General features: G+C 43.0%; 2 protein-coding genes across 2 annotated transcripts in view; one reads left to right on the top strand and one right to left on the bottom strand.

The window, feature by feature from the left end:
- The first annotated feature begins 1,867 nt into the window (after positions 1-1,867).
- RILPL1 (Rab interacting lysosomal protein like 1) lies at positions 1,868-21,180 on the top strand. The gene is made up of 6 exons (XM_035898615.1): positions 1,868-2,014; positions 7,436-7,554; positions 8,878-9,096; positions 12,067-12,239; positions 12,775-12,867; positions 19,523-21,180. Exons 1-6 carry the CDS (start codon positions 1,954-1,956, stop codon positions 19,665-19,667), a joined length of 810 nt encoding a protein of 269 aa, XP_035754508.1. The 5' UTR covers positions 1,868-1,953; the 3' UTR covers positions 19,668-21,180.
- The window catches only part of SNRNP35 (small nuclear ribonucleoprotein U11/U12 subunit 35), an 11,627-nt gene continuing 5,009 nt past the window's right edge, over positions 17,138-23,755 (bottom strand). The window contains exons 3-4 of the mRNA XM_035898616.1: positions 17,908-18,035; positions 17,138-17,179 (exon numbers count right to left, since the gene is read on the bottom strand). Coding sequence (XP_035754509.1) covers positions 17,998-18,035 — 38 coding nt within the window. The 3' untranslated portion in view covers positions 17,138-17,179; positions 17,908-17,997. The remainder of the gene's footprint in view (positions 17,180-17,907; positions 18,036-23,755) is intronic.

Below are 23,755 nucleotides of genomic sequence, written 5' to 3'. Positions count from 1 at the left end.
TCCGCGTTCCAGTGCGAGGGCTTGAAGACTTAACTCCTTCAACAGGACAGGTACTGGTAAGCAGAAGAAGCCAGAGACTGAGAAATAGTTGTGACCCAAAAGCCTCCAAAAAACAATCCAGACAAGCTTTTAGTTGTCATGAGGTTTTAGCACTTGAAATCTTTAGATGTGAATCTGTCTTGCCTATAAACCTGGCTTAGCACCGCCTGGAGTTTCCTGAGCTGGCTGGCACCTACTGGCCCATAGATCCGCCTTCTCTGTCTGATGCCACTGCTAATGAGGGTTCAGAAGTTAATTTCTGCTCCAATTCATTGGGCTCTTCAGCAGCAATAAATAAGAAAGTTTGCCTAGGCAAACCTTAATATAGTCGTGTGTTTACAGTGCAGCCACACATAAATGATCTAAGTTCAGATAATTTGGGGTTTTGTGTGTGTTCTATTTTGGTTTTATCAGTATGCTTATAGCTGGTGAATGTGTTGGTTTATTATCTAAACTAGGTCAGCGCGTTATTCTAGCTACAGAGTTGTAATATGCAGCATCACTGTAAATAGTCTAGGTATTTGGCAATATAAAGTTTCATTACAGATTTGCTTTTCTCTCAAGATAGTTTCAAGTAAAATAGAGGTGATTGATGTAATTTCCTTTACTAAATAATTGTCTGCATAGCTTACAACACCTATATGTTACTTATCTATTTGTCATATGGTGTTTTCTGCAAAATTTTATCGAATTCAAAAGCATTATAAAATGACATCAGTGCAGTAATAAATGCTGGAATAAAATGGCATCTGGACCCGAAAGTCAATAGGAACAGAATTTCCCATTATCGGAGCATACATTCAAAGCAGAAAGCTATCCTTTAATCTCTCAGCAGAGCTTATTTTAGCCTGGAGCTGTGCTTGTCTGAATGTGTTTTGTTGTTAGGTAGGAAAGGGGCATGCTGGATGAATGTAAAAGTCAGCAAGTGACTCAGCCTGGCTCCAGTGGTTTGCATGCAGCTTTTTTGTTTGTTTGTTTGTTTGAAGCGCATACATGAAAATGGAGCAGAGAATGCCCCCCACTGCAGAAGTATGATTTACGGCAAAGGCTTTTGGAACAAGTTAAGCTCTAAATACAACTGGTTTTCCTTGAGGACCTTCTACTTTTTGTCCTAATTTGACCTTTACGGGGATTGGTGACAGCTGCTCTTGACATGCAGTGTCCTGACAGATGGGAGCTGTTGTTTTGACTGGTCTCACTGCCACTACCATCGATGCCACTCGAGACATTCCATATAGAACAATTTACATAAGAAGCAGCACAGTTTTGTCTTGCGTTTACCATGTGCACTAGGAGTTTTGGGTTTGCTGCACTGTATCATGCGCTCGTTATCTTACCCTTGTGTTTCGTAACAGAAACTTAGACTAGAGATGCTGCTCGTTCAAAATGAGCATGCCTAGCACTGACTCCCCCTGGCCCACGCTGTGTGATGTTTCTGGGGCATTTATAACAGCCTTTGCGGCCGCTTCCTGGGATGCAGGAGGTAAATGTTGCTCATGTTTGGTTATCTTGTCTAACACAGCAGTCCCCTTCATCTGGTCCTCGCAGCAAATGGGGCATAAGAAGCCATCCTTTGGGTAACTTGCACATCAAAAATGTTTGCATCAGGAATTGTCTCCTCGTGTATTTACATTCAGCATATAGCAAAAGGAGACTTTGATATTGGTTTCTTGATGCTGGCAGTAGAAAAGTATATGTCTTCAAATAAATTGTTTTCTGTAAGAATCATAGTAGGATTGTTACTAGTTTACTATGTAAATAGTCTGGTCAAAGACTCTTAACATGTTTAAAAATATAAATGTGTTGTCCTGGTCTACCCTTTAGGAATTAGAACTGGTGGAGGATGTCTGGAGAGGGGAAGCACAGGACCTTCTTACCCAAATTGCACAGCTGCAGGAGGAGAATAAACAACTGATGACAAACTTGTCTCACAAAGACATTAATTTCACAGAAGAGGAATTTCAGAAGCATGAAGGCAAGTTTGATACTTCAAATTCAGTACTTGCTTTTGTTATAAAAAGCAATACTTTATCAAAATACTTTGACTGGATATTCTGGCTTTTCTTCCTATAGATTAATGTCTGTTTGGCTGAGAAGCATCTCTGAAAGTAAAGTCTAGCTTCCTGGGGTTTTTTATTTTTTTGGTGTATCACTTTTTTTTTCTTTTTAGCTTGCATCTTGCAAAAAACGTTCTTAAGCCCTCCTTATGTTTTCTAATACAAACTAATAAAATCCATTCAGCAATGTTTATTTCACACCATTAGGCGCAAAAATGAGTGCTACTGTCGATCTATTCAGGATAATAGTTTGTAAAGTAGCAAATCAAGATCTCTTTGTCTGAATTACATCAGTCTACCATATGAAGATGTTCTAGGAGAGACTGATTTTATTTCGTTTACCCGCATTTAGGGTTCCCTCACTTGTTTGGGACTTACAGCCAATTTAGAATAAGTGAAGAGATTTATAATCCAGGGAGTGGGTGAATCCTAAAGAGTTGAAACAGCCAATTTGTGGACAGCTTCTTTCTTGAGGCAGAATGAAGTTCAAGGCATAAGATTCCAACTTGCAAGTCCAGGTAGATTTCACTACAGCAACTGAAACAGTTGCCATCCTGTTTCCCAAGAGCAGGGGCAGATGAACAGATGTCTATTTGCTCTACAGTTCAAAGCACATCGTTTGAAGCTACTGGCTACCGAGTCCGTTTCATGATACTTTGCTGGGGTTTAAGATGAGGAGTTATCAAAAATGACTGTGCAGCTTTGGGGATGAGGCAGCCTTGAGCTGAGAGATGGGGCGGACAGCAGAGAATGGTAACGGCGTCACTCCAGCAGCAGAACTTTCCTGTGATGGTGAGTGAGTCTGGAAGTGTGTGGCTTTCTGAACTATTTGTACATGAACAGGACTCTGGTCCACTGCTTCAAGCCACAGCTCCGCTTTCACAGGAGGTTCTGATTATCGCTAAAGTCGTGGCTCCCTCAAAAGGCTAGCATCCTGTGTGTAGCGTGCAGAGTCACTGGCCAGTCTGAAAGCCAGACCACACAGTTGAGCCATTGCAGCTCTCCAACAAAGCATTAGGAACAAGGGGATATCCTTTTCCAGACATTAGAATTCGGGATTGCTGCAGGTGGATGAAACTCTGTCCAACACTGCAGAAGTTGCACTTGCTTCCTCCCAGAGGCCAAGTACTGCTCACTTGCCCTGGGGAGGAGTATAATGACATCTTCAAACAGTAAAAATTGTTAAACCTCTCAAGATCACCGCTTTTTTAAAACAAATGCAATGCTTTCAATTTAGGAGTCAATTAATGGCAAAGTAGCAGCTCAACATCAGCCTTACAAACTCTATGCAAAATTTCAGAATGGCAGTGATGACTCATGGACCGTGAAGACTATGACATCTTGTTATAAAAAAACAGGTTCCCCTTTGTTTTCTGGGTCTTTTTGGTTGAGTGGTTTTGGTTTTTTTTTTTCCTTCTTCCAGTGGGTATCTAGCTCACTGCAACTCGTGCTATTTAAATATAGCCATACTCTACACGTTCAGCTAGCCAAGCAAATGCCAGGCATGCTTTTCATGTTATTTTTACTGTGTCTACCCAAGTATAATAACACAAACAAAACCCATAAACCCATTCCAGAGACCAGATTCTGGGATGACTGATATTCTTTGGCCAAAATCATCAGCTTGAGTCAAATCACATTAATTTATAGCAACCCCACCTTATTATTGGGACCTATTATATCAAACCCAACACTTTTGCTTTTAGGAAATTTTGTCATTAGTGAATGGGGATAGATTTGTCTCAATCGACTTGTTTGGATAGTGTCAAAAAGCAGTCATGCTGCTTTTTTTTCAGTCTCCATCATTTATCGGATATGTATAGAGTCTACAGAGGCAGGTTTTCAAGCTAAATACTTTTTTAGCTGGACTAACTTTGACCAGACTCCAGTCTTCGTAGCTCAGCACGATTTAGTATTGTGATCATGTCTCCCCTTAGCGGCTAGCCCCTGGGATTAACAGCTTGCTGCTTATGCACCAGACAGTTAAAGGAGTTATTTTTAGCATAGGCAACAGAGGCCAGTGATCGGGGTGTGCAAGACGCTGAGATTCAATCCTTGCCAATTGATAGTCACATCAGAGTTCACAGAGACTCACTTTAGCATAACGAAGGTGTTTAAGGAGGCAGATGCAATCCTATCTAAACAGGAGCGTTCTGCACAGAGGGCATCTGCCGAGAGTCTGAGCAGACCAGGGTTATGTGAAAGGACGTGTGGCAGAATACAAAAGACACAGGAGGGGTTAGAGATGAGTCTGCAACATCCATTAATGCTACTCCTCCCAAGCTCAAACAGCACTACTTGATGGTGCTGACTGATTGGAATATTCTAGTAAAATGCCACAAGCAAACTTGACCCAACATGTGCCAAACAGGACAAGCAGGCTGCTGTTCCACTGCAGCGAGGGGAGCTGCTGTCTCAGACTGGTAATGTAGACAAGCAGCAGGATGTCAGCAGTTGTGTGAACCTCTTGTGCTCGGCTGCTGAGGAACCTACAGTTCGCTTTCAACAGCAGAGGCAAACTTCTATTCTGAATATTTAGGTAGTGGTGTAGTGCCACAGGCCCTGACTGGCACTTTGGCCTGTTGTGATAGATGTTGTCTAAACAACAGTAAACAGGTCCCTAAACGTAAACGATGTTATTTTTTTTCTGTTTCTTATCCCTTTTTAATTTTTTTTTTCCCAGCTGCTTTCCTTTCTCTTGCTCAAACAATGCTGTGATCGCAGCAATTCACAGGAAGCTGCTCATAGGCTGTGCCTAGGGAAGCCAGCTGGGTGTGCCCTTTAAGATCTTGCAGATACTAGGCTTTGAATCATTTAGAGATAATTACTTTACATTTAGGGCACTTAGTGATTTCCCTCTCCTCTTCCTCAGTGCCTGAGGAAGAATGGAGGAAGATGTGACTTTCACAAACACTACCCACCTTTCCTTTCCCCTCCTCTAGAAATAAAAAGCATAATGTAGTGACATGTGCATACAACTGAAGTCTTTTATGCTCACCAAATGTTAGGGAGAAAAAATGAGTACAGTGGGAGGAAAAGCAATCGGCACTGAAATGGTACTTTATACTTTAAATAGCACCTGCTATCTAGAGATCTCAAAGCATCTCACAAGTACTAATGAATATAGCTGCACTCGCTATTCCTAGCTCCTACACAGGTGAAACCACCAGTCTAAAGTTTCGCGGCAGTCCCTATGTACTTCAAGGCAAAGTTTTGGATTTTCTTTGTTTTTAAATACAGCTGATGCTTTAGGCCCCAGCCCTGAGACTGGCTGCAGAGGGTGGATCCAGGAACCTGTAGTGAGATTTGTAAATACAGTGGCGTATCAGACCCATATTGTGATAGGAGCGTGTGGATCTTTTCAAGGAGTTAAGTAGCAGTATGGGTCAGCATCTACTGGTCCTCCCTGGTGGGTATGAGCTGTTACCACAGTAAGGAATTAAAATTATCCTGCGAAGAACTAGAACCTAGGGTAGACAGATTATAAGGACCAGGGTCCAGAAACAGAGCAGGCAAATTTAACACAGAATTTTAAAAGATGATAATGTAATACTAGAATGTGAACACTGTGACACTCTCAGCTCTTTTCTGGGGTTTGACAGGAACATGTCCTCAGAACAAAATTCCCAGCCAGCCATGATCACCAGTCCTTTTCCCAGCAGAGTGGTTACCTGTCCTCTGCCGCACCATAGCTCCAGTCCTTTAGCAAGGAAGGACTGGAGCCGCTGTTCCCCCTGTTCGCAGTGGTATGCTTTTTATGCCTGCATGGGAGCCCACAGCTGCCACAGGAGTGCACATCCACCAAAGAGTCGCTCCCTTTCTCTCTCCCTTTTTCTCTCAGGTTTGTCTTGCTCTACTGTATTATCTACCAGTTTGAACTGTAGGTGATCTGTAAACTGGAGTTCCTAAAGGCCTGCAGACTACATTTTCTTATGGGAGCAACTTTGGATTTCTCTGATGAGGGAAGAACATAACCAGAAAGTCTGAGCTGGTGTTAGAAAGTAGAAACTTGACTGGCTGGATACATTTGACATGTACGCAGCGTATTTCTGATATGGGATGCGGGCACTGCTTTAGTCTATTGAAAAGCAAGTGGCTTTCCAGCCACCCCAGAGGGGTGGGTGAATTATCACCACTCGCAGTTCCTAAGTGGAGGAAGCTGAGGACCCTCGTAACTGAGTACTTTGCCAAAGGTAATAGAATGAGACAGCAGTAGACCCTGGATTTGAGCTCCTGCTTGGACTGGACTTCCGCCAGAGCAGCCACACACCGCCCTGGTCACAGGCTTTCATCCTCAAGCCATCCTATGGGATGTTGTGAAGCGTGATTTTTTTATATGATAGTTTAGGACCATCAAACTGCGTATCTGTGCAGTTGTCAGGAAAAGTTAGTGTAGTAGATTTATCATCTCACAGAGTTAAATCATCCAGTCTGTGTTTGCTCTGAAGAGCCCATCACTGTAGTGCCAGTTCACAATTATCTGCATAATGGCAAATAATGAAAGAATGCTTCCTGGTTTGTGATTTATGACATTTCCTAACGATTCATTGGTCAGATTTCAGTTTCATGTAATCCTTTACTTATTTTCAAACAGGATCAATGTTGGATTCTTGTCAATGTTCCAAACATCTTTCACAAGTGAAATACCATGTAGTATTTTTCTCTGAAGTACAGTTATTCTAAATATGAATTATCACAGAATGGCATGGGGAAAGGGTTGCAAAACATGAGGAGAAAATACGTGACCGTAATTCAGACCAGATTTCTGTTTTAGATTCGGCGTGCGGGTACCCTCTGAAGGTCCTGCTTCATCTCCCTTTCGCCCAACACAAAACTGGGCTTCAGCAGAAAATCATTCTAGTCCAGTGCACCTCCACTGGTTTGGATCTAGACACAGTCCGCAATAGTGACATGTTGCTTAGTTCTTGCTGAGGATTCAGATTGTCTTTTGTACAATTTTCACAGGATCTTGGCCATCTGATTCTACAGATTATATCACAGATAACCAAGCTCCCTGGGGCATGGTGCAAACACTGATGTAAAACTACTGAGGCAGAATAATGTAGCAGTGTCACTCCACTGTTACAACTGTTTCTTAGGCCTGTCAGTTCCTTTTTTAAGGGGTTTCTGTGCAGTGGCTTTACAGAGAGGATGGTGTCATCTGTGCTCCCGGTTACCCTTGAAGTAACCTTTAAAGCATCTTCCAACAGCTTCTCTGTAATTCTACCAGCAGGCAACTTCCGGAGTCCTTACCTACATATTTCTCACTGTTGTTGTTCCCAGTCTCAGCAGCTCCTGATTGTCCTTAGCTTGTTTTCTGTGTTCTTTTTTTTAACCAGGAATGTCAGAGAGAGAGCGGCAAGTCATGAAGAAGCTGAAAGAAGTGGTAGATAAACAGAGGGATGAAATCAGAGCAAAGGACCGTGAACTCGGACTTAAAAATGAGGATGTAGAGGCTGTGAGTGGCTCTTAGTCTTCCTATTTTTCTTCTTTCTCACCCATACTTCCATAGCCTGGTTTCATGTTTTAAGTTAATGGACAATTTGTAAGCAATGCCAGATTATTAGTTCAGTAACTGAAATGTCTGGCATAACTGTGGAGTGTCCAAAATGATTAGGCAGTCTTCAGTGCAGACACACACCCTCTGCTGTGTTTGGAAAGACCAGGCACACTTGGAACATGACAGGAAATCAGTGTAACAAGTGAGGAAGATGGGGGAAGGATAGGTTGTTTTGTTTGTTTCCTTAAAGACGTGATACCTCTCCCCTTTCATGGGAACAGGACAGGTAACTTTAGCTTCTTGAATCTCTCTCCTTTGGCAGTGCAAACTTCCTCAGCACCCCCATGCCTCACCCCGCACAGAGATCCCTGCCATGGGTGAGCAGGCTACTGTATATTTTACATATACTCTCTGCAGAGTTCAGCAGCAGGGACTCTGCACGTGCGCTCCTGCATCAGGGATGCAGTGTGGATTCCTCTTTGCACAGGAAAGTGCCCAGCCCAGGCCACTTACTTTTTCAGCAGTGAACAGAAGGTCGCTGAGAGGATGGGTGGCCCTGAGGACCACAGCACAAGAGATCCGGGCTTAGTCTTAGATGAATCACAGACTCCACTGTGACTGGGAATCACATGATGTCTTGGTTTTTTCTGTGTTAGGAGGAATGACCTCCTTACCCATATTTTGCTTCCTATCCTCACACTGCCTCATCTCCTCAGGCCATGGGACTTTTCTGGTGCTAGCCAGGGTGACCTAGATGATCTCTGCTCCACCCAGGGGCCTCTGGCAGGTGCTGTGGCCTTTCAAATCAGTGCTGTCTGTACGATGCCCAGCAGCTCACATCCTGCCTTACGAGAGCGCCTAAGAGCTCAAAGTACAGTGCTTATATTATAAATTGAATATTGAGGATTCGTCTGTCTTGTCTTTCTCTCTTCTATGCTGGGTTAAGATTTGATTGTGAATCCCATAAGCCACTCTATCCTTGAACTTTGCTTTTTTGAAACATAGTATCAGAAATCATGGATTTGCTTTTAGCTGGAGAATTCCCTGTGCTAGGGGAAAAATGCCTCTTTACTCTAGAAACCAATTAAATTTTGGTGATTGTAACTGTAGTAGATAATTAGATATTAAAAAAAATAATAATCTGGGGGTGGGAAGGGGGTAGAATTTTCCAGATTAAATACAACAGGCACCCACTACTTTTTCTTTAACATGATGTTTGGGACTTGGCCATCACAGATGGCGACCGAATGGATGCTGACCTATTGCATCAATGTTTTGCAGCTTCAGCAGCAACAGAACAGGTTAATGAAAATTAACCATGACCTGCGGCACCGGATCACTGTTGTTGAGGCTCAGGGGAAGGCACTGATTGAGCAGAAGGTGGAGTTAGAAGCATATCTGCAAACCAAGGAGCAGGAGATGGGCAACCTGCGAGCAGAGCTGGGGAAACTGAGAGAAAAACTGCAGGGTGAGGACAGCCAAAATGGGGAGGAAGTAAAGGTAAGAGGTGTTTTAAATCACTTTTTAAACACCCTTTTAAAAAGCTTTGGCCTTACCAAGTACCTCTTCTTTGGATAAATATGAGTGACACATATCACAGGCAATGGTGGGACCTGAGAACAGCATCTTGTGTTCAGGTGTGACATACAGAGAGCAATGTCACTCATTGCAATCACTGTGACAGGAAAGGCCCTGCTAGGGTGGATGATGACCCGGTGGAACAGACCCCTCCTTCCTAAAGGAGGGAACCGGTTGCACAGAAGGCAGAGTGGCAGCGCAGGTTGGCACCGGGATGTCTGCATTAGAGAACAGCTGTCCCCTTAGACTTGGCTACCCATTGTACATCCTAGGGATTGTAACCTTTGGGTCATACACTAGGCTGCAGAGTTCACCAGATACCGGAACAAATCATTGCTTCAAAAGAGAGCGTTCAATTAAAAACATCGCGAGGCAGTCCAAACTCTCTGGAGTATCAGATGTTAGTTTGTATTGGAGGCAGATAGTGTTCTGGTAGTGCTGTGTGAATATGTTTGGGTTCATTTTGTTTGTACACATCAACCCCTTCCCTCAAAGGAAAACAAACTGATCCCTTAACAGTCTTGGTTTTCCAAAAGATAAACAGCTGACAAGTAGCTTAAGCCTTGCCGAGTATGCAAATATGCAAGCCCTAATGGGTCCCAAAGGTGCAACACACTATGACGGGGGTGGCATGTGAACCGTAGCAGAAAAGAAATTGTGTCAGAAGGGGTCCCAGAGGCAATGCAGAACTCGGCACACTTGGTCCTCACAGTGTTTATGGCACTTCTGATCTGTCAGGACTAAGCTGGTCTATTGCTACCAAATCAACGTACAAATGTTTGAAGGCGCCTTTTAGAGGAACCAGCTTTGGCCCTATTTCTGCTTTTGTGAAGTGTTACTGGCACAAATGGTTGTGAAAAGCAAATGTTACTATTTGCATGCTCAAGTACTCACAGGAACAGGCAAAGTGACAATCTGCAAATTGAGTTGGTGCTGAGATCAGAGCAGTATGGATGCAAATGTGAGGGGAGCTTCATGAGAAAAAGATGCATCTCTCTCTTTATGGTTCCCATTATTTTTCTTTGTGCGTATGATACTACTTCTGTCTTACTAAAGCAATTTCCCTTGCCTAATGCTGCTCCTGGAAGAGTACAAAACAGGATAAGGGGTGTCATGATATGAAAGAACTCTAAAGGAGCACCATCACATTGATCTGTTTGGCTGGATGTGTCGGTAGGAGCTCCGGTACCAAGTGGCATTGTAAATGCCTGATAGACTGCGGCAGAGAGTGAAACATCTAATTCGCTTGTAGTAGGCAGGAATATACATTGAGAAACAGAGGCAAAGGCTGATGGGGTACCCTGGTCCCCCCTGGAATGTGACAGCCAGTGTTGTGTTAACACGTCACTGCTGGATTGGGCAAGCACAGTATTAATAATGAAAAGGATGATTTCATTGCTGTTAATTGAGCCAGGACACCCAGCTTTGTAAGTGGGGCTGTGGAGCCTAGGCCTGGAGCCAGCAGGAGTGAAAGTGTCTTCAGTCTCTGGAGAGAAAGGGTGCATTCTTTACCTCTCTCTAACTCACCAGTTCCATGGCAATGGCTCCTCTTCTAATTAGAGCCATTCCCCGCTCTCTTTGCCAGCATGGTGGTTAGACGGGAATTGCAGTGGCAAACAAAGCTGGAATAGCTGCATGCTCTGGGATGGATGTTGCTTGTTGGCTTCAGTCAAGTGCATTTGCATGGGCTACAGGCTGCTCAGTCTTTGCTGATTTGAGCAAAATCCAGCAAAAATAGCTTCTTTGGGCAAAGGTGTGGGCCAAATACACAACCAAAAGAGGAGGCATCAGCTCAGACCCTAATTTAGAGGGGAGAAGGAACCTCTTGTTAGGTTGCATCTATCTTTATTGTCATCTGTGGAATGAAGTGCATTTGGATGAATGGGGTGAATCAAACAACTGGACAAGCGAGCACTGCTCTGCTGCTTTGTCTTTGCAGGACAAGGACTGCAATCCCTGCTGTAGAAATTGATATTACACCAACCTTAGCCCAGCCAAGTTTAAACTGATATCAGATATCAATCAGAGACAAGGGTACACGTATATAAATGGCTCATCTAGCACTCATCTGCAATTTCTTCCACTTTGTAGCTAGATCCTGGTGCCAACACCAATCCTGCTTTTTTAATAAAGGCATTAAGGGGATATAAACTTAAGTCTCCACTTAATATGTTTACATCCAAAGGAGCATTCTCTTTTTGGGAGGAGCTGGAAGGAACTGTCATGACCTTTGCTGTGCAGTTTTTTCAGTGTTTATATAAAAGGCTGGTATTTGATTTATCTCATTGGTTAAAAGTGTGAATTCCTTAAACTGACTTGTTTATCAAAAATTGGACTATATGTTTTCAGTGGACTTTCTGGCAGTCTGGATTCCACAGGAATTTCTCCACAGGAAAACTTACTGCCTATAAGATGGCTCAGGTTGGACTCTGTGTTCAGGCCTGCTAGCAACAATTGGTGTTTGTTTGTTTTCCCAGACATGTAACTCTGAAATATTCCTGTGAGCACAGGGCTTTGATTGTAGGTCGCAACACTTGGGTCTTCCTCGTTTGCAAGCTTCCCCCAAACACCGGGTGAAGAGAGGTAAAACAGAGCTCAGATCACTTTTCGGAGGCCTCCCACCGTCTCAACAGTGCTGTGTGTGTCATCGGTCAACCTATGCACAGGAAAGAACAAAGTGATCAGATGACTGAGCTGTTCTTGCTGACAGTCTTTTAACATGAAAAACAAATTCCTTCTACTTTTTTTTTCCTCTTAAAATTGCTGTGTTTCTCTTAAAAGAGGATTTAATAGTGCTGAAAGGAAGAGGTTGGGAACTAGACTGATAAACACTTTGAAGTCCTCAGACATGCACTTGCATGATGAATTTAAAGCCCGCGTTTCACTTCCTAGGCAGAACCAAACAATGATGACTGCCTCTCAGAGTCAGAAAAGATGGCAATGGACTTAAAAGATCCGAATCGTCCAAGATTCACCTTGCAGGAGCTCCGGGATGTCCTTCATGAGAGGAATGAATTGAAATCTAAAGTGTTTTTACTTCAAGAGGAGCTTTTATATTACAAAAGGTAGGTTAGATCTCCTGTCCTGTTGCATGCTATGCACAGAGGAGCCATGGGGCAGGCCTAGAAACAATAAATGTGCTCTTAAGCAGTGTCCAACAAGTTTATATTTCTGCAAAGACTTAAAGTGGAGCTTGCAAGCATACGGCTTTACTTTGAATCTGGTTCCTCAAAATTGGGAAGAAGTCCTTCCCTAACTCTAAGATTCCCCCTGAATCTTAGAAAGATTATAAATATTTAATTCTTTTGAACTTCAAAAATGAGGATGAGTGGGTCTAAAATGAAAATTCTAGAACTTTTATTCAATGCATTCCTCTTCTCCCTCTCTTTGTCACAATGAGAAGAAATATTGAAAGGAGACCCAGTTCTAGATGCTGTCCCTTGGTTGACAGAAAAATCTTCCATTGATTTCAATGAGCTTTGAACAGATCTTTTTGCATTTCTTCATGAACAGTACTACCTCAGACTGAATTTTAGAACTTAAAGTTCTTTCATGGCTTGGGAGGGGAACATTAATTATCTTTTTTTTCTTTCTTTCAAGTGAGGAAACAGAAGAAGAAACTAGATCCCCTCAACCTACACCCATCATTCAGTCAAAACCCTCAACTCAGCCTGAATCTGGAATCAAACGACTGTAAGTAGCATATTTTCTATGGATACTGGATATAGTCTGCAAATACTAGAAATCTTATGGGTAGGACAATTTTAAAGAATTTAAAAATTAAGATAACCACATCCCTAATGTATATGGAATGGACACTGAAGGAGCACTTGACAGGTATCATGGAACAGCAGTTGGCTTTGGCCAAAACTTTTGTGTAGATCTGGGACAACTTTCAGTCTTGGATTATTTCCTGTGGCATCTTTTGCTCCCTACGTGCAGACAGCAGTAGGGGGTCCAACAGTACTCAATGCTCTTGTGTTTATGGGCCAGGCTGGTGTGCCCAAGAAGCCCACTCCAGTTCCAATGTTTCCTCCTTAGGTACACTATTCAGGCTAACCAAAAGAGCATGTGCTGTAATGTTTTATTAGAGCTGGTATGAGCTGGTTAGCTCTTAAACACAAATACCTGATCTTCTGAGAGAATTTTCATGCCTGGGCCACGTAATCATACTCCAAAGGGAGGTGTTACTAATTGTGGTCTTATCCAGAGCACCACTCAGCCTGTCCTCTGTGCCCAAAACTGAAGTCAGTGCCGGATCTCAGTGTGCAAGGATTGAAGGAGCAATGCTCCTGTTCATGTGCAAGTCTCAGTTCCTTAACACACAGATCCTAAGGTGGTGGAGTGTCAGAAACCACAGCCCCCAGATCATGCTCGGAAGAAGTGTAAAGAGAGTGTTGTTCACAAGTAAAACCAGCTGCAGACCTTTAGCAGTTGGGCCTGGAGAGCAAGGTTTCCCCATAACCCCGGTGTGCCCGTTTCCCTGTTGACCTAAGCCTTTAGACCGTGACTTGCTCTGTGTACAGCAGAAAAACCTTTTGTTGCTGAAGAAATTTTCTGGTGGAGAGGATGCCAGCTTTCTTGGCTATAAAGAACCCCATGTTCTTCTGCTGAAGTATTTAATGTTGCTGTCCGAAACCTAAGCTTACTGTCAGAGGTCTGCATTTACTAGTATATTACTTAATTATAAAATCACAGTGTTAGCCAATCCATTTGTCTGTTGGAACTCCCTCCTTGTACATTTCTGTATTCTAAATTAAGTCTTGTAACGTTATAGCAAGTCTTTGGATTTTTGTGATAGTAGAAGCTTAACTTTTTTAACTGCCTTAATGATTTTGGAATGGTCATTTGTTTCCATATAAAAAGCTCTTCCATCCCGTCCCCGTGTCCATAACCTTCAGTCCTTGTTTAATAATAGCAGCAGCCCTGTGAGAGTAAGTTCCATTGGAAGATCTGGACTGATCCAAAACACCATAAAGTCAGGAGGGCACTTTTGATTATTTTCAGTGGACTCCAGCTTCCGTCTGTGCTGCTTTGTTTGCTGAGAGAGCCCTTCCTCTCACATGACTAGAAAATACCCTTTGAGCTTGGACTTAAGTTTTCATTCTGCTACTGTGATGATGGTAATACTACTTCATCTCACAAGACCTCTGCTGTACAGCTTCTCTTTTCTTTTAAATTTATTTTAGTACTTTTTAAAGCTTATCCCGTTGTGGGGGATGGCTGGTTTCAGCTTATGCTGTTTGTGTTGATTGCAGTTTCCATGCTTGAATTATGAAGCAAAGGCAGCAAAAAAACATAAATAGATGTTGTAAGACAGAGCACATGCTGACGAGGTATTTGCTTTGACTCTGCCTTGTGCATACATGTGTAAGCAACACAGGGAGCCATGGCAGGAGGTACCTAAGTGTTTTCAAACAGTTATCTTGGTGCTTTTCTTCCTCTCAGTTAATTTATTAGTGAAAACCTGTTGAGCAACAGACCATTCAATCAATGCACATTTTCAGTCACCCATCTAATCTTTCTGTTTCTCAGATTCTGTGTTAAATTCATACAACTAAAACCACACACAATAAAACGTAAAATCATGTTGGTTTGGCCCCTTTCAGAAAAGGCAGACAGCAGAAGCACTTACTGAACCTGCTGTTAAGATTACATTACTTTCTTTAGCTGTCATGCTCGGTCCGCAGGTTTCTTTCTGCTCTCTCTTCATTTAGCCATCATATTATATAAGGGAAGATAAAACTTAAGTAACCTGAAGGATGGTAATAGTTTTCAGGTTTGTCTTATTCTTGTTACCTGTCTGGATAGAACTTGTCTAGTGTGGGTTTATTTTCTTCCCCCTCTCCTCTCTGTGTGTGTTGTCAACAGTGTACTTGTAAATAGGCTTTAAAAAGACAGGAAATTTCACTGCTGGGAAAAACAAAGAACCCCAGTGTAGCAACTGTTCTGTCCTGTTGTAACACCCCTCCTGCCCCACCTGCAGCCCCTGCCTGCTGCGGGCAGTCTCCAGAGCTCTCTTATTCCTCTCCCAGGCAGGATGCTGTCAGCATCTCGCTTGTATGGCTACCTGGGTAGCACACTGGCAGATAAACTCTCCGCACATGTGATGAAAACCTGTAATGCTGGTATCTGTGTGCAGAGTGCCTTTATGGAATGGAAGTAGGGTTGCTTTTTCTTCTGTTTCAGACTTTTCCTCCCCATTAAACAAAAAGCTGAAGTACCAAAATAGGAGGCACTGTTGCTATCCCCTCAAGACAAATTTTATGCTTGCCTGTGTAATGTGCCCTTTTTTCCTTGACCACGCAGTATCTCAGGGAATGAGACTTACATATATGTAGCCTGTGCCATCTAAGATGTGCTCGGATGATTCTGTGCTGCGTGCCCATAAAGGAGGACGGAAGTTACAGATATCAACATTTTTTTTATTCCCAGGGTTTGCACGTTTGGGGCAAACTCTGAGTTCTGATCTCTGATTGATTCCTAGGCTTGTCACTGCCACATCACATGTCAGAGTTTTGATGAAATAATGTAACCAGGAGCCTTACTGAGGAGGAAAAGTCCAAGGATTAAAAATGCTCCCTCTGTTTTGAGTAGAAAACGCCCTTTTGTTTTCTCTTTAAGGATACGTGCTTGTTTGTCACTGATGTAATGCCTGAAACAGCCATAAGTTTTCTTCCTATTCTTGCAGTCTACAAAAGCTGATGTCTCTGTCTCATTTCTGCAGCTCACGGACCATGCCACAATGTGTAAAAGTAGAAGTCCTAGCTACTGCTAATGATACAACAATGTCTGCTTGTTTGTTTTCATTTTTACTCTAAGAATAGCAGTTAGAGTGACTGTGTTGGGGAGAGCTGCATTTGATCACAAGTGAAATGTCTCTCATGATTTCAACTTAATCTTTAATTGACATTAGTCCACAGTTCAAAAAAATATTTGGCACAAGGGAGAACCTCTGAGGAGAATCCTTAGAAAAACAGAGGGTGTTCCAGGTATGGATGAAGGTGTGTCGGCAGGTTTGCGTGGGGCCGGCTGGGCACAGAGCAGCTAGCCAGCGTGCTCTCTCAGCCTCCAAGTTGCATGAATTGTATGATGCGTAGTGAAAGTGCTGAACTCTTACAAAGAAAACAGTCTTGCTGCTAGCTGGCTAGTTTCTGCTAGAGTAGTTGCAAGGTTTCAAATAAGTACTCAGCTGCCTGCAGTCAGCATCTTTCTGCATGTGAAGCAATGCAGGTTCTTTTTGAACAGATATACAGGCCCTTTAACAAAGTAGCTTGCATAGGAGGTTATTTCAAGATTTCACCTGCGATACTGGTTTTTAACTTGAACTGTAACATTTGTAAAATCTTTAACTGTAATGCTGGTCCTCCCTAACCCTGTCTTCCGTGCAAATATGCAGTAGTCACAGCAGAGCCCTGTTTTGTATTTCTTAACATACACCTTCATCCTTCATTTCATTATGTATGTGCCTGTTTGTTTCATGGGAAGAAAAATGTGCGCTCTGCTCTGCATTGCTAGAGGTGGTAATACCTTGATGAAATCCAACCCGGATCACAGGCTGCCTCACAACAGAAAAGTGGTATCTTTTAGAAATTCAAAAGCAATTTAAAACTGTTTCAATGACTGCTTTTTCTAAATAAGAGTTTTTCACTGAGGAGAGCTGTCTTGGGTGATGCAGATCCACCTCTCCCTGTAACATGTCCTGTGTGGTAATTCAAAGTAACCCCATGTATCATGTTTGCCTCTTTTCTTTTTAATGGAATGCCTTTTCTTTCCCTTGCTCCAGTCTTACTTCTTCTGTGTCTGTACTTTCCTGACCAGGATCTTTACAGCCATAATGCCCATGGTAGCAGCTGGATTGATTCCAGACGATCCCACATTGCAGCCAATAAGAAGACTTGTGTCCCTTGTAGGAATTTTTTTTTTTTAAAATGTTTGGTACTGTGGTTTCCTTTTGCATGACCCTGTGTTAACTTGCACTGCTGGTTGCATTCTCATCGGCTGCCTGTGGGATCACAGAAGAACAAAGTGCCAATCAGAATGACCAGTCAGTACACAACCCATCGTAGTCCTCCATGCTCATCCTCAACTATTGACATTTTGTCACCTTTTGCGTTAATGTTACCATGCTAAACCAATCATTACTCCTTAGAAAATTGTTGCAATATGCAATTTTAACCAGCATCTGTTAATTGTGCTTACTAAGCGTGCCTATTCACAATTCACACCAGTGCTTTTTAAGAAACCCATGTCGTTCTAATGACTTGTTACAAATCAGCTAGATTAACAGAATGTAATGGCTGCTATCTACATTAATTTCCAGTGTTAATTATAGGCTGTTGCTTCCATGTCTTTCTATCTAGGCACTGTGTATTCAGTCTCTAATTATGTATTTTGGAATAGTGTATACACTCTCAATAATCAGTTCTATCATCCCCTTCTTGGCTGTCCCTGGAAGACGTACTGATAATTGTTAATGCAAACTCTCTCTGCATTAGAACTGCTGCTTTAGTGGTCTTTGTATTTACAGCAGCAACGCAGCATTTAAATTCCCTTCCTCTCCACACAGACCCGCTCTTTCCAAACATCCTTCATGAGAGTTTTGCATTGTTTCAGAAGGAATTAGAAAAGCCTAGCCCTTCTGCTTTGTGTAGGGATTTTACAAACATATTTTTCTCTTACTTAATTTCATGATAAGTGAAAAACTACTGAACTTTGATATTTGAAACTTACTGCATAAATACAGCAGTCCTTTGTGTGAACTTCAAAATAATAGGCCTGACCACACAGGACCAAACGTGCTCAGCAGAAAGCCTCAGTGACTTAGACACTTCTCTCATCAGCTGGGATTGGATTTGGCCCTGAAAAGACATAGCATATGTGTGTGAACTTAGGAGCTCCAGTGATGAAGGTGGAAGAAAAGTATGAGGCTAATTAAGCGCAAAAGACTTATGTCACTATTAAGGCTGCACATTTGAAGCCAGGAAATGCAAAAGTTCAGGTCCTGCTAGCAACGTTAGTTATCTGGCATTGCACTTGTGTAGCTTTTTACATCACTTTCTAGTCAAGAAATATTCTTGAAATTCTTAATAACTGTCATTATGCTCACCTGCACGTACAATAGGATATTTTTTCAGGAAAGCTGCCTTAAACCTCCTCCAACACTCAAATACAGCCTCCTGTGTGACTAGAGTCATCGAAGGCAAAACTCCCGGGCGGCTTGGAGGGCTGGGATCATGGTACTGAGGGGAGGCATAAGGGAGCGTGGATGGAGGAAGAATCCCGAGGACGGTGGGGCCCGGAGGTAGGGTCAGGTTTATGCCTGGACAGATATTCCATCACCTGTCAAAGCTGAGTTTATATTTGCACAGTCTCTTCCTGTAGCAGCTTTTAGCAATTCCCGCCCTGGATCAGAACTGCATTATGCTTGGCACTGTGCAAGCAAAACAATGTTTACCTCCTGAAGTGCACCATTAAAACCAAAAGGGTATGCAGCCAGTTCCAACTTTTGGTAGCTGGAGCCACAACTTTTGCATTTCTCAGCAGACCTAAACACTGCACTAACACCTCTTGTACTGAACTCATGACGGACATTGAATTTGCTTAATCAAGTAACTTCATCCTATACAAATAAAATGATACTAAGGATTTTTCCAACTGTATTTTCTTAGCTCTGTTGTCAGCTGGCAACTTGTTGTATTAAATGGCTGTTGGTTCATGTACGTCATTATCTTAGAGCACCCAAGCTGTGTGACAGGAAATGACGTGTACTTGTGTGCATTTGTTTAGAGCCTTCATCCTGCAAACTCTTGTGCACATATGTGCATTTATTCATTTATTTTTGCGGGAATCAAGTCTGTCTATCAAAGTGTGTACACCTGGAAAAAGTGGAGGCTTATTTTCTTATCTTACGAGTTTCCCTACTGACGCCCTCAAAAACATTCTCTATTTCTGCTTCATGGTAAATTATACAGATTTAATGCCAAAGATACCACTTTACTTAGGCCAAGAAACTAACCTGTATTGTCTTGCTTCTTTATCTCAGGGCGGGGGAAGGGGGAATATATATCTAAAATGATACCTGCACCTTGTAGAGTCAACAGCATTTAGAGCTTATTTGAAGCTTCCATAGCCAAACCGCTTGAGATTGCAATGACTTCATCTCTAACAACATTTTGACATGCACTCCCATCAGGCTTCACTGCCTTGATTTTTGCAGATGCAAACAGATTTTTTTGCTCTGTGTTTTGTTGTGCTGTGTATCGTGCCGGGTGTTTGAAGTGTTTTCAAGACAGTAAACAGTCTTCTTTCTTTTCCCTCCCCTCCCTTACTCCCCCCTTCCCGGAAGGTTTAGTTTCTTCTCTCGTGATAAGAAACGTATGCAGGCATCACAGAAAAATGTCCACTTCCAGGATACTTTTGGAGAATGGTCAAATTCAAATAAAGATGACTCCTACACCGAACAAGGACAAGAAGCCCTGCAGCACCTGTGACTAAAACATTGGGGTGTTCAGTTTACCGCAGTAGATCTCGACAGCCTAGTAACAAGAAGCTTCTGTAAACAAATCCGGCAGCTCATCACTTTTATTTGCCTTGCACACCTCAGTGGCTGTGTTTCAGATGTACTCTTCAAAAGGGATCCCTCACAGTTTACTTGGTGACTGTTTGCTGCAAACAGAATCCAAGCTTTGTAGTAACAGTTGCTGATACCCTGGGACATCAAAGCTTCTAGATGACTTGTTCTGTGCTGAATAACAAGTCTATGGTCTTGTTCATGCATTAACTACAGTAACACAAGCTTCTTTAAACCAAAAAAAGGACCTGTGCCATTATTAGAAGTTTGCAGTGTACAATACCTAGCGGCAAAGACTCTTTTACCCTGTTTGTTAACACTATCGGTTGTTTGCTTTTTATTTCTGTAAGAATTTTTTCAAGAGGGATACGACAGCTGGCCACTCTCTGTGGCAGGTCTTGGCACCACTGTGTCCTGTCAAGTTCAGCTGGCATCTGCATTTTGCAGAGTAACCACTTGGAAATCCACCTGATACAAACGGATAAACTGGAGTAGCCTTCAGAGGGATAGTGAGTGTACATTTCCCTTGCTGCTTATAGTGCCTAAAGCATGGAGAAACCAATGTATGAGGTGAGCGTGCCTTGCATTTTGCCATGAGTTCTGCAGTATTAATGGAAAACAAATTGCTTTTGAGGAGGAATTCTAACACTTGAATTTTTTCCTTCTTACTAGGGACTTCCCCCTAGAGTAGGAGACAGCTGCTGTAAAGGAATCGGGTCTGTTTCCCACAGACAGGTTTTTAATTAAGTCGCACTCCACTTTTCTGTCTAGTAAGACTGCCTAACTTCAAAGTGAAAGACATCCTCAGCTAGCTGACATGAACTATTGTAACTGACTTAGAGATGACCCCAAGTCGGGAAACGTTTTCTCTGACTAGTCTAAACACTACTCAGGCAGAGCGGATGAGTTGTCTACGTGCAGGCTGCTCTGCTGGCGTTGACTGATGTTTGGGTAGCCTGCAGTTACAGGAGCTTACCTTGCCAGCAAAAGCCCAGCGCAGCTGAGCTGCCAGGAGGTGGGGTTTAGATCCGCTTTGCAGTTGAGCTTGTGAGACCTCGGTTGTACTTACAAAACCCATGACACTAAAGGCCCATGCAGTGTAACTGTTGCGTACAGTCGGGTGTCAGCACACGCCCTGCCTCTGCACCACACACTCCGCGAAGGCACCTAACCCGGCAGGAGAGGGCGAGCGTGGCCGCGGCTTCTTGCGAGGGAAGTGCTGAGGTCTTTCTGTGAACTTGGCTGCGTGCTGGGAGAGTCCACGCTGGAGCTCAGCATGGCTGGTGAGGCGTACCTAGTTATGATGAGGCTGTAGGCAACTTCTGCACATGTAGCTTCATCTGCTCTGTAAAGAGCCTCTTCTCAGGGGTGGCACTAGGAACAGGAAACAACGCTCAGGCTGGAGTAAAGCTCCAACTACTCCAGGTGCTGAATGTTGGAGGAAGTCTCAAAGGACTCCTAAGTGAGAGCAAGGCAGAGGGCTTAGGACAGGCCAGTTGTTTTTAATCCAGGGTGATCCGAGACTCTGGATTCTTTAATGTGTGCAAGCAGCAACCAGTTCTTAGCCCGTCTGTAGTGAAACTGTGCCAGGAAACCACTCCTTGCCATGGTGGGCTGAACGCTGCTCTGCTCCTGACTGTAACTGTGCTTCATTGCGAACACAGACCTTCTGCATGGTCTAGGTAGAGAAAGTGTTTCCTGTGCCTCCCTGGTGTCGCTGCAGTTCGGGGCAGGGGGTATATGTGGCCTTATATGAAAGACATCTGCACTTGAAATGGTGATGGTAGCGTCTGATGATAGTATTAGGCAGATACGCTTTTGCCTGGTTACGTTTTGGTAACATATCTTAAGTTTTATGCTTACAGAAAGCTTTATCCATAAAACAGCAGTGCTTCCCCCTTGTGTGAAAAGCAGTTCTTAAGGGGGGGGGGAGTGTCTTAATTTAATAATACTTCAGTTGCTAAGATTTTGATTGCACTTCCATAATAGAAAAAAAGTACACTACAGTTATATCAGGCAGTTAAATTGTGAATGATGCCCATCGAGTCTCTCCCTAGCAGTTTACAGTCGTTCGGCACATTTAGAAGAGACGCAGTGATCAGAAACAATGCAAAAGTGCAGCGGATGCACGGCCTGAATAAGCACATCACTCTGGAAATCAGCTGAGAGCAATGAACTGGGATAATAGAAATACGCAGACCGAACGGTTTTTCCCCAGCACCTAAGCTGGTGTATTACAAAGGAAATCTCCTGGCCTAGTGCACATAGAGCTCGTCCTGTACGCCAGAGCCCAGTGCGCTATTGCCAGGTCAAACCTGCAGCCAGTTTCAAACAACGGCACCGAGCAGTACAGCCTTCCCCCACTCATCTCTGTAGCCCATTACCTGAAAATGTAATTAGTTACCCCTGACCTGCTAGCCATTAACCACTTTGCTCCTCATTCTCATGCTAGAAATGCTGAGTTTATACACTCCAAGTGCCATCGGAAAGGATGGTGTGTAGGGGGAAGTTTGTAAAGATTTGAGGATCTGTCATATATTGGTTTTCAATGTTCAAGTAAAACCTGCTTTTAGAAAAGGGGCCAGGATGTTGTCAGGTAAGGGGTGTAACAATCCTGTCTGCAAAGTGCAGGATCACTGAAGTTTTTTGGGGGGGTTTTGTTTTGGTTTTTTTTTTGGTTGGGCAGTAAATCATTTTAACAGTTTAATAAATATTTCTGAAAAACAAGTATTTCTGCAAGACTTGTGTCCTTTTTTTTATGGAAAGTTAATACTCTGTCTTCTTGGGGATGTAGCATGTGGGTTTGTCATCTTTCCCCTGAAAGAAAGCTCGTACCACTCTTCATGGAAATAAAGCCTCAAACTGGGCAGGGTTTGGGATAGGGCTGATAAAAAAAAAAAAACAAAAAAAACAAAAAAACCCAACAACCAGTTTGAAATACATTAGCAAGTATTTATGAAGACAAAGAACACCACGGAGCCTTTTCTAGAAAGCACTGTAAGCTCCTCAATGGCAGATGTGTGTCTGTGTGCACATCCTGGCTCTGAAAAAGGAGGTGCTTTGCTCTCTGTTTTGCCCAATTCAGCTCCAACCAGCAGCAAGCTCAGTTTCCAGGACAAGATTTAAACCCTGTGCAGGTGGGACTTCACTTGCGGAGAGGAGGAGAGGACAGAGTGGGGGCAGCTGCAACCGCATTTAACCATGACACTGTCCTTCAGCCGCTGTCTGTGGACTGATCGGGAACATTAGATGTTTTCTGACCTGCTTACTGCTCTGTAGTGCACATTCCTCTAATAAAAAGGAATGACATCCTCCCATGATGTAAAAAAAAAAAAAAAAAAAGATTTCTTACTACATGCTGCTCTCCCACCTCACAGAATGAGTTAAAGACATAGTGTTACTATCTCGCCTGCCCCACTGTCTTCAAGAAAATAAAATCACTTCCCACTCGGCTTCCGGTTTAGGCCACATTTTTCAGAAGCTTAGTTTGTTGCTATTTCATTACCGTTTCTTCAACAAGTGACTCTCTCATAAAGGGCATCGGTCTTACTAAATGGGTGTGGACACCTGGCACATAAATAATTAAATATGGGGTGCTCTGGTGAGCCCTAATCCTGGCAGCCAGATGGGTATCGAATGAGGTGCGTACTCTATTTCAGTGGGATGCTTGTACATGTGGTACGTTTCTTACAGCATTCACCAGTTCAAAAATATTAATACAAATGTTTATTTTCTCTGAAGAACAATTCAGCACATATCTTAACTGCATTAGCAACCAACTACAGAGAGCTTCCAGCAGGCGGGAGTCAGGGACACAAGACAGTAACAGCTCCTTGCAAACAGACAGTAAAACCTCCTTGTTCCAGGACCGCTGCTCACAGCCCCAGGCTGAAGGCAACATCTGCAACTGAAACGTCGTGGATGTGAGAGCAGACACCATACCCCAACAACAAGGCCCTGTCACCTATCGATGCTTATCATCGTCTCTTTGTCTCTTGGCATCTCTTT

Source organism: Egretta garzetta, unplaced genomic scaffold (assembly GCF_000687185.1).
Source record: "Egretta garzetta isolate BGI_Z169 unplaced genomic scaffold, ASM68718v1 scaffold447, whole genome shotgun sequence".
NCBI classification, from domain to species: domain Eukaryota; kingdom Metazoa; phylum Chordata; class Aves; order Pelecaniformes; family Ardeidae; genus Egretta; species Egretta garzetta.
Note: the sequence above shows the minus strand (reverse complement) of the source record. Positions and strands in the feature narration are given on the sequence as shown.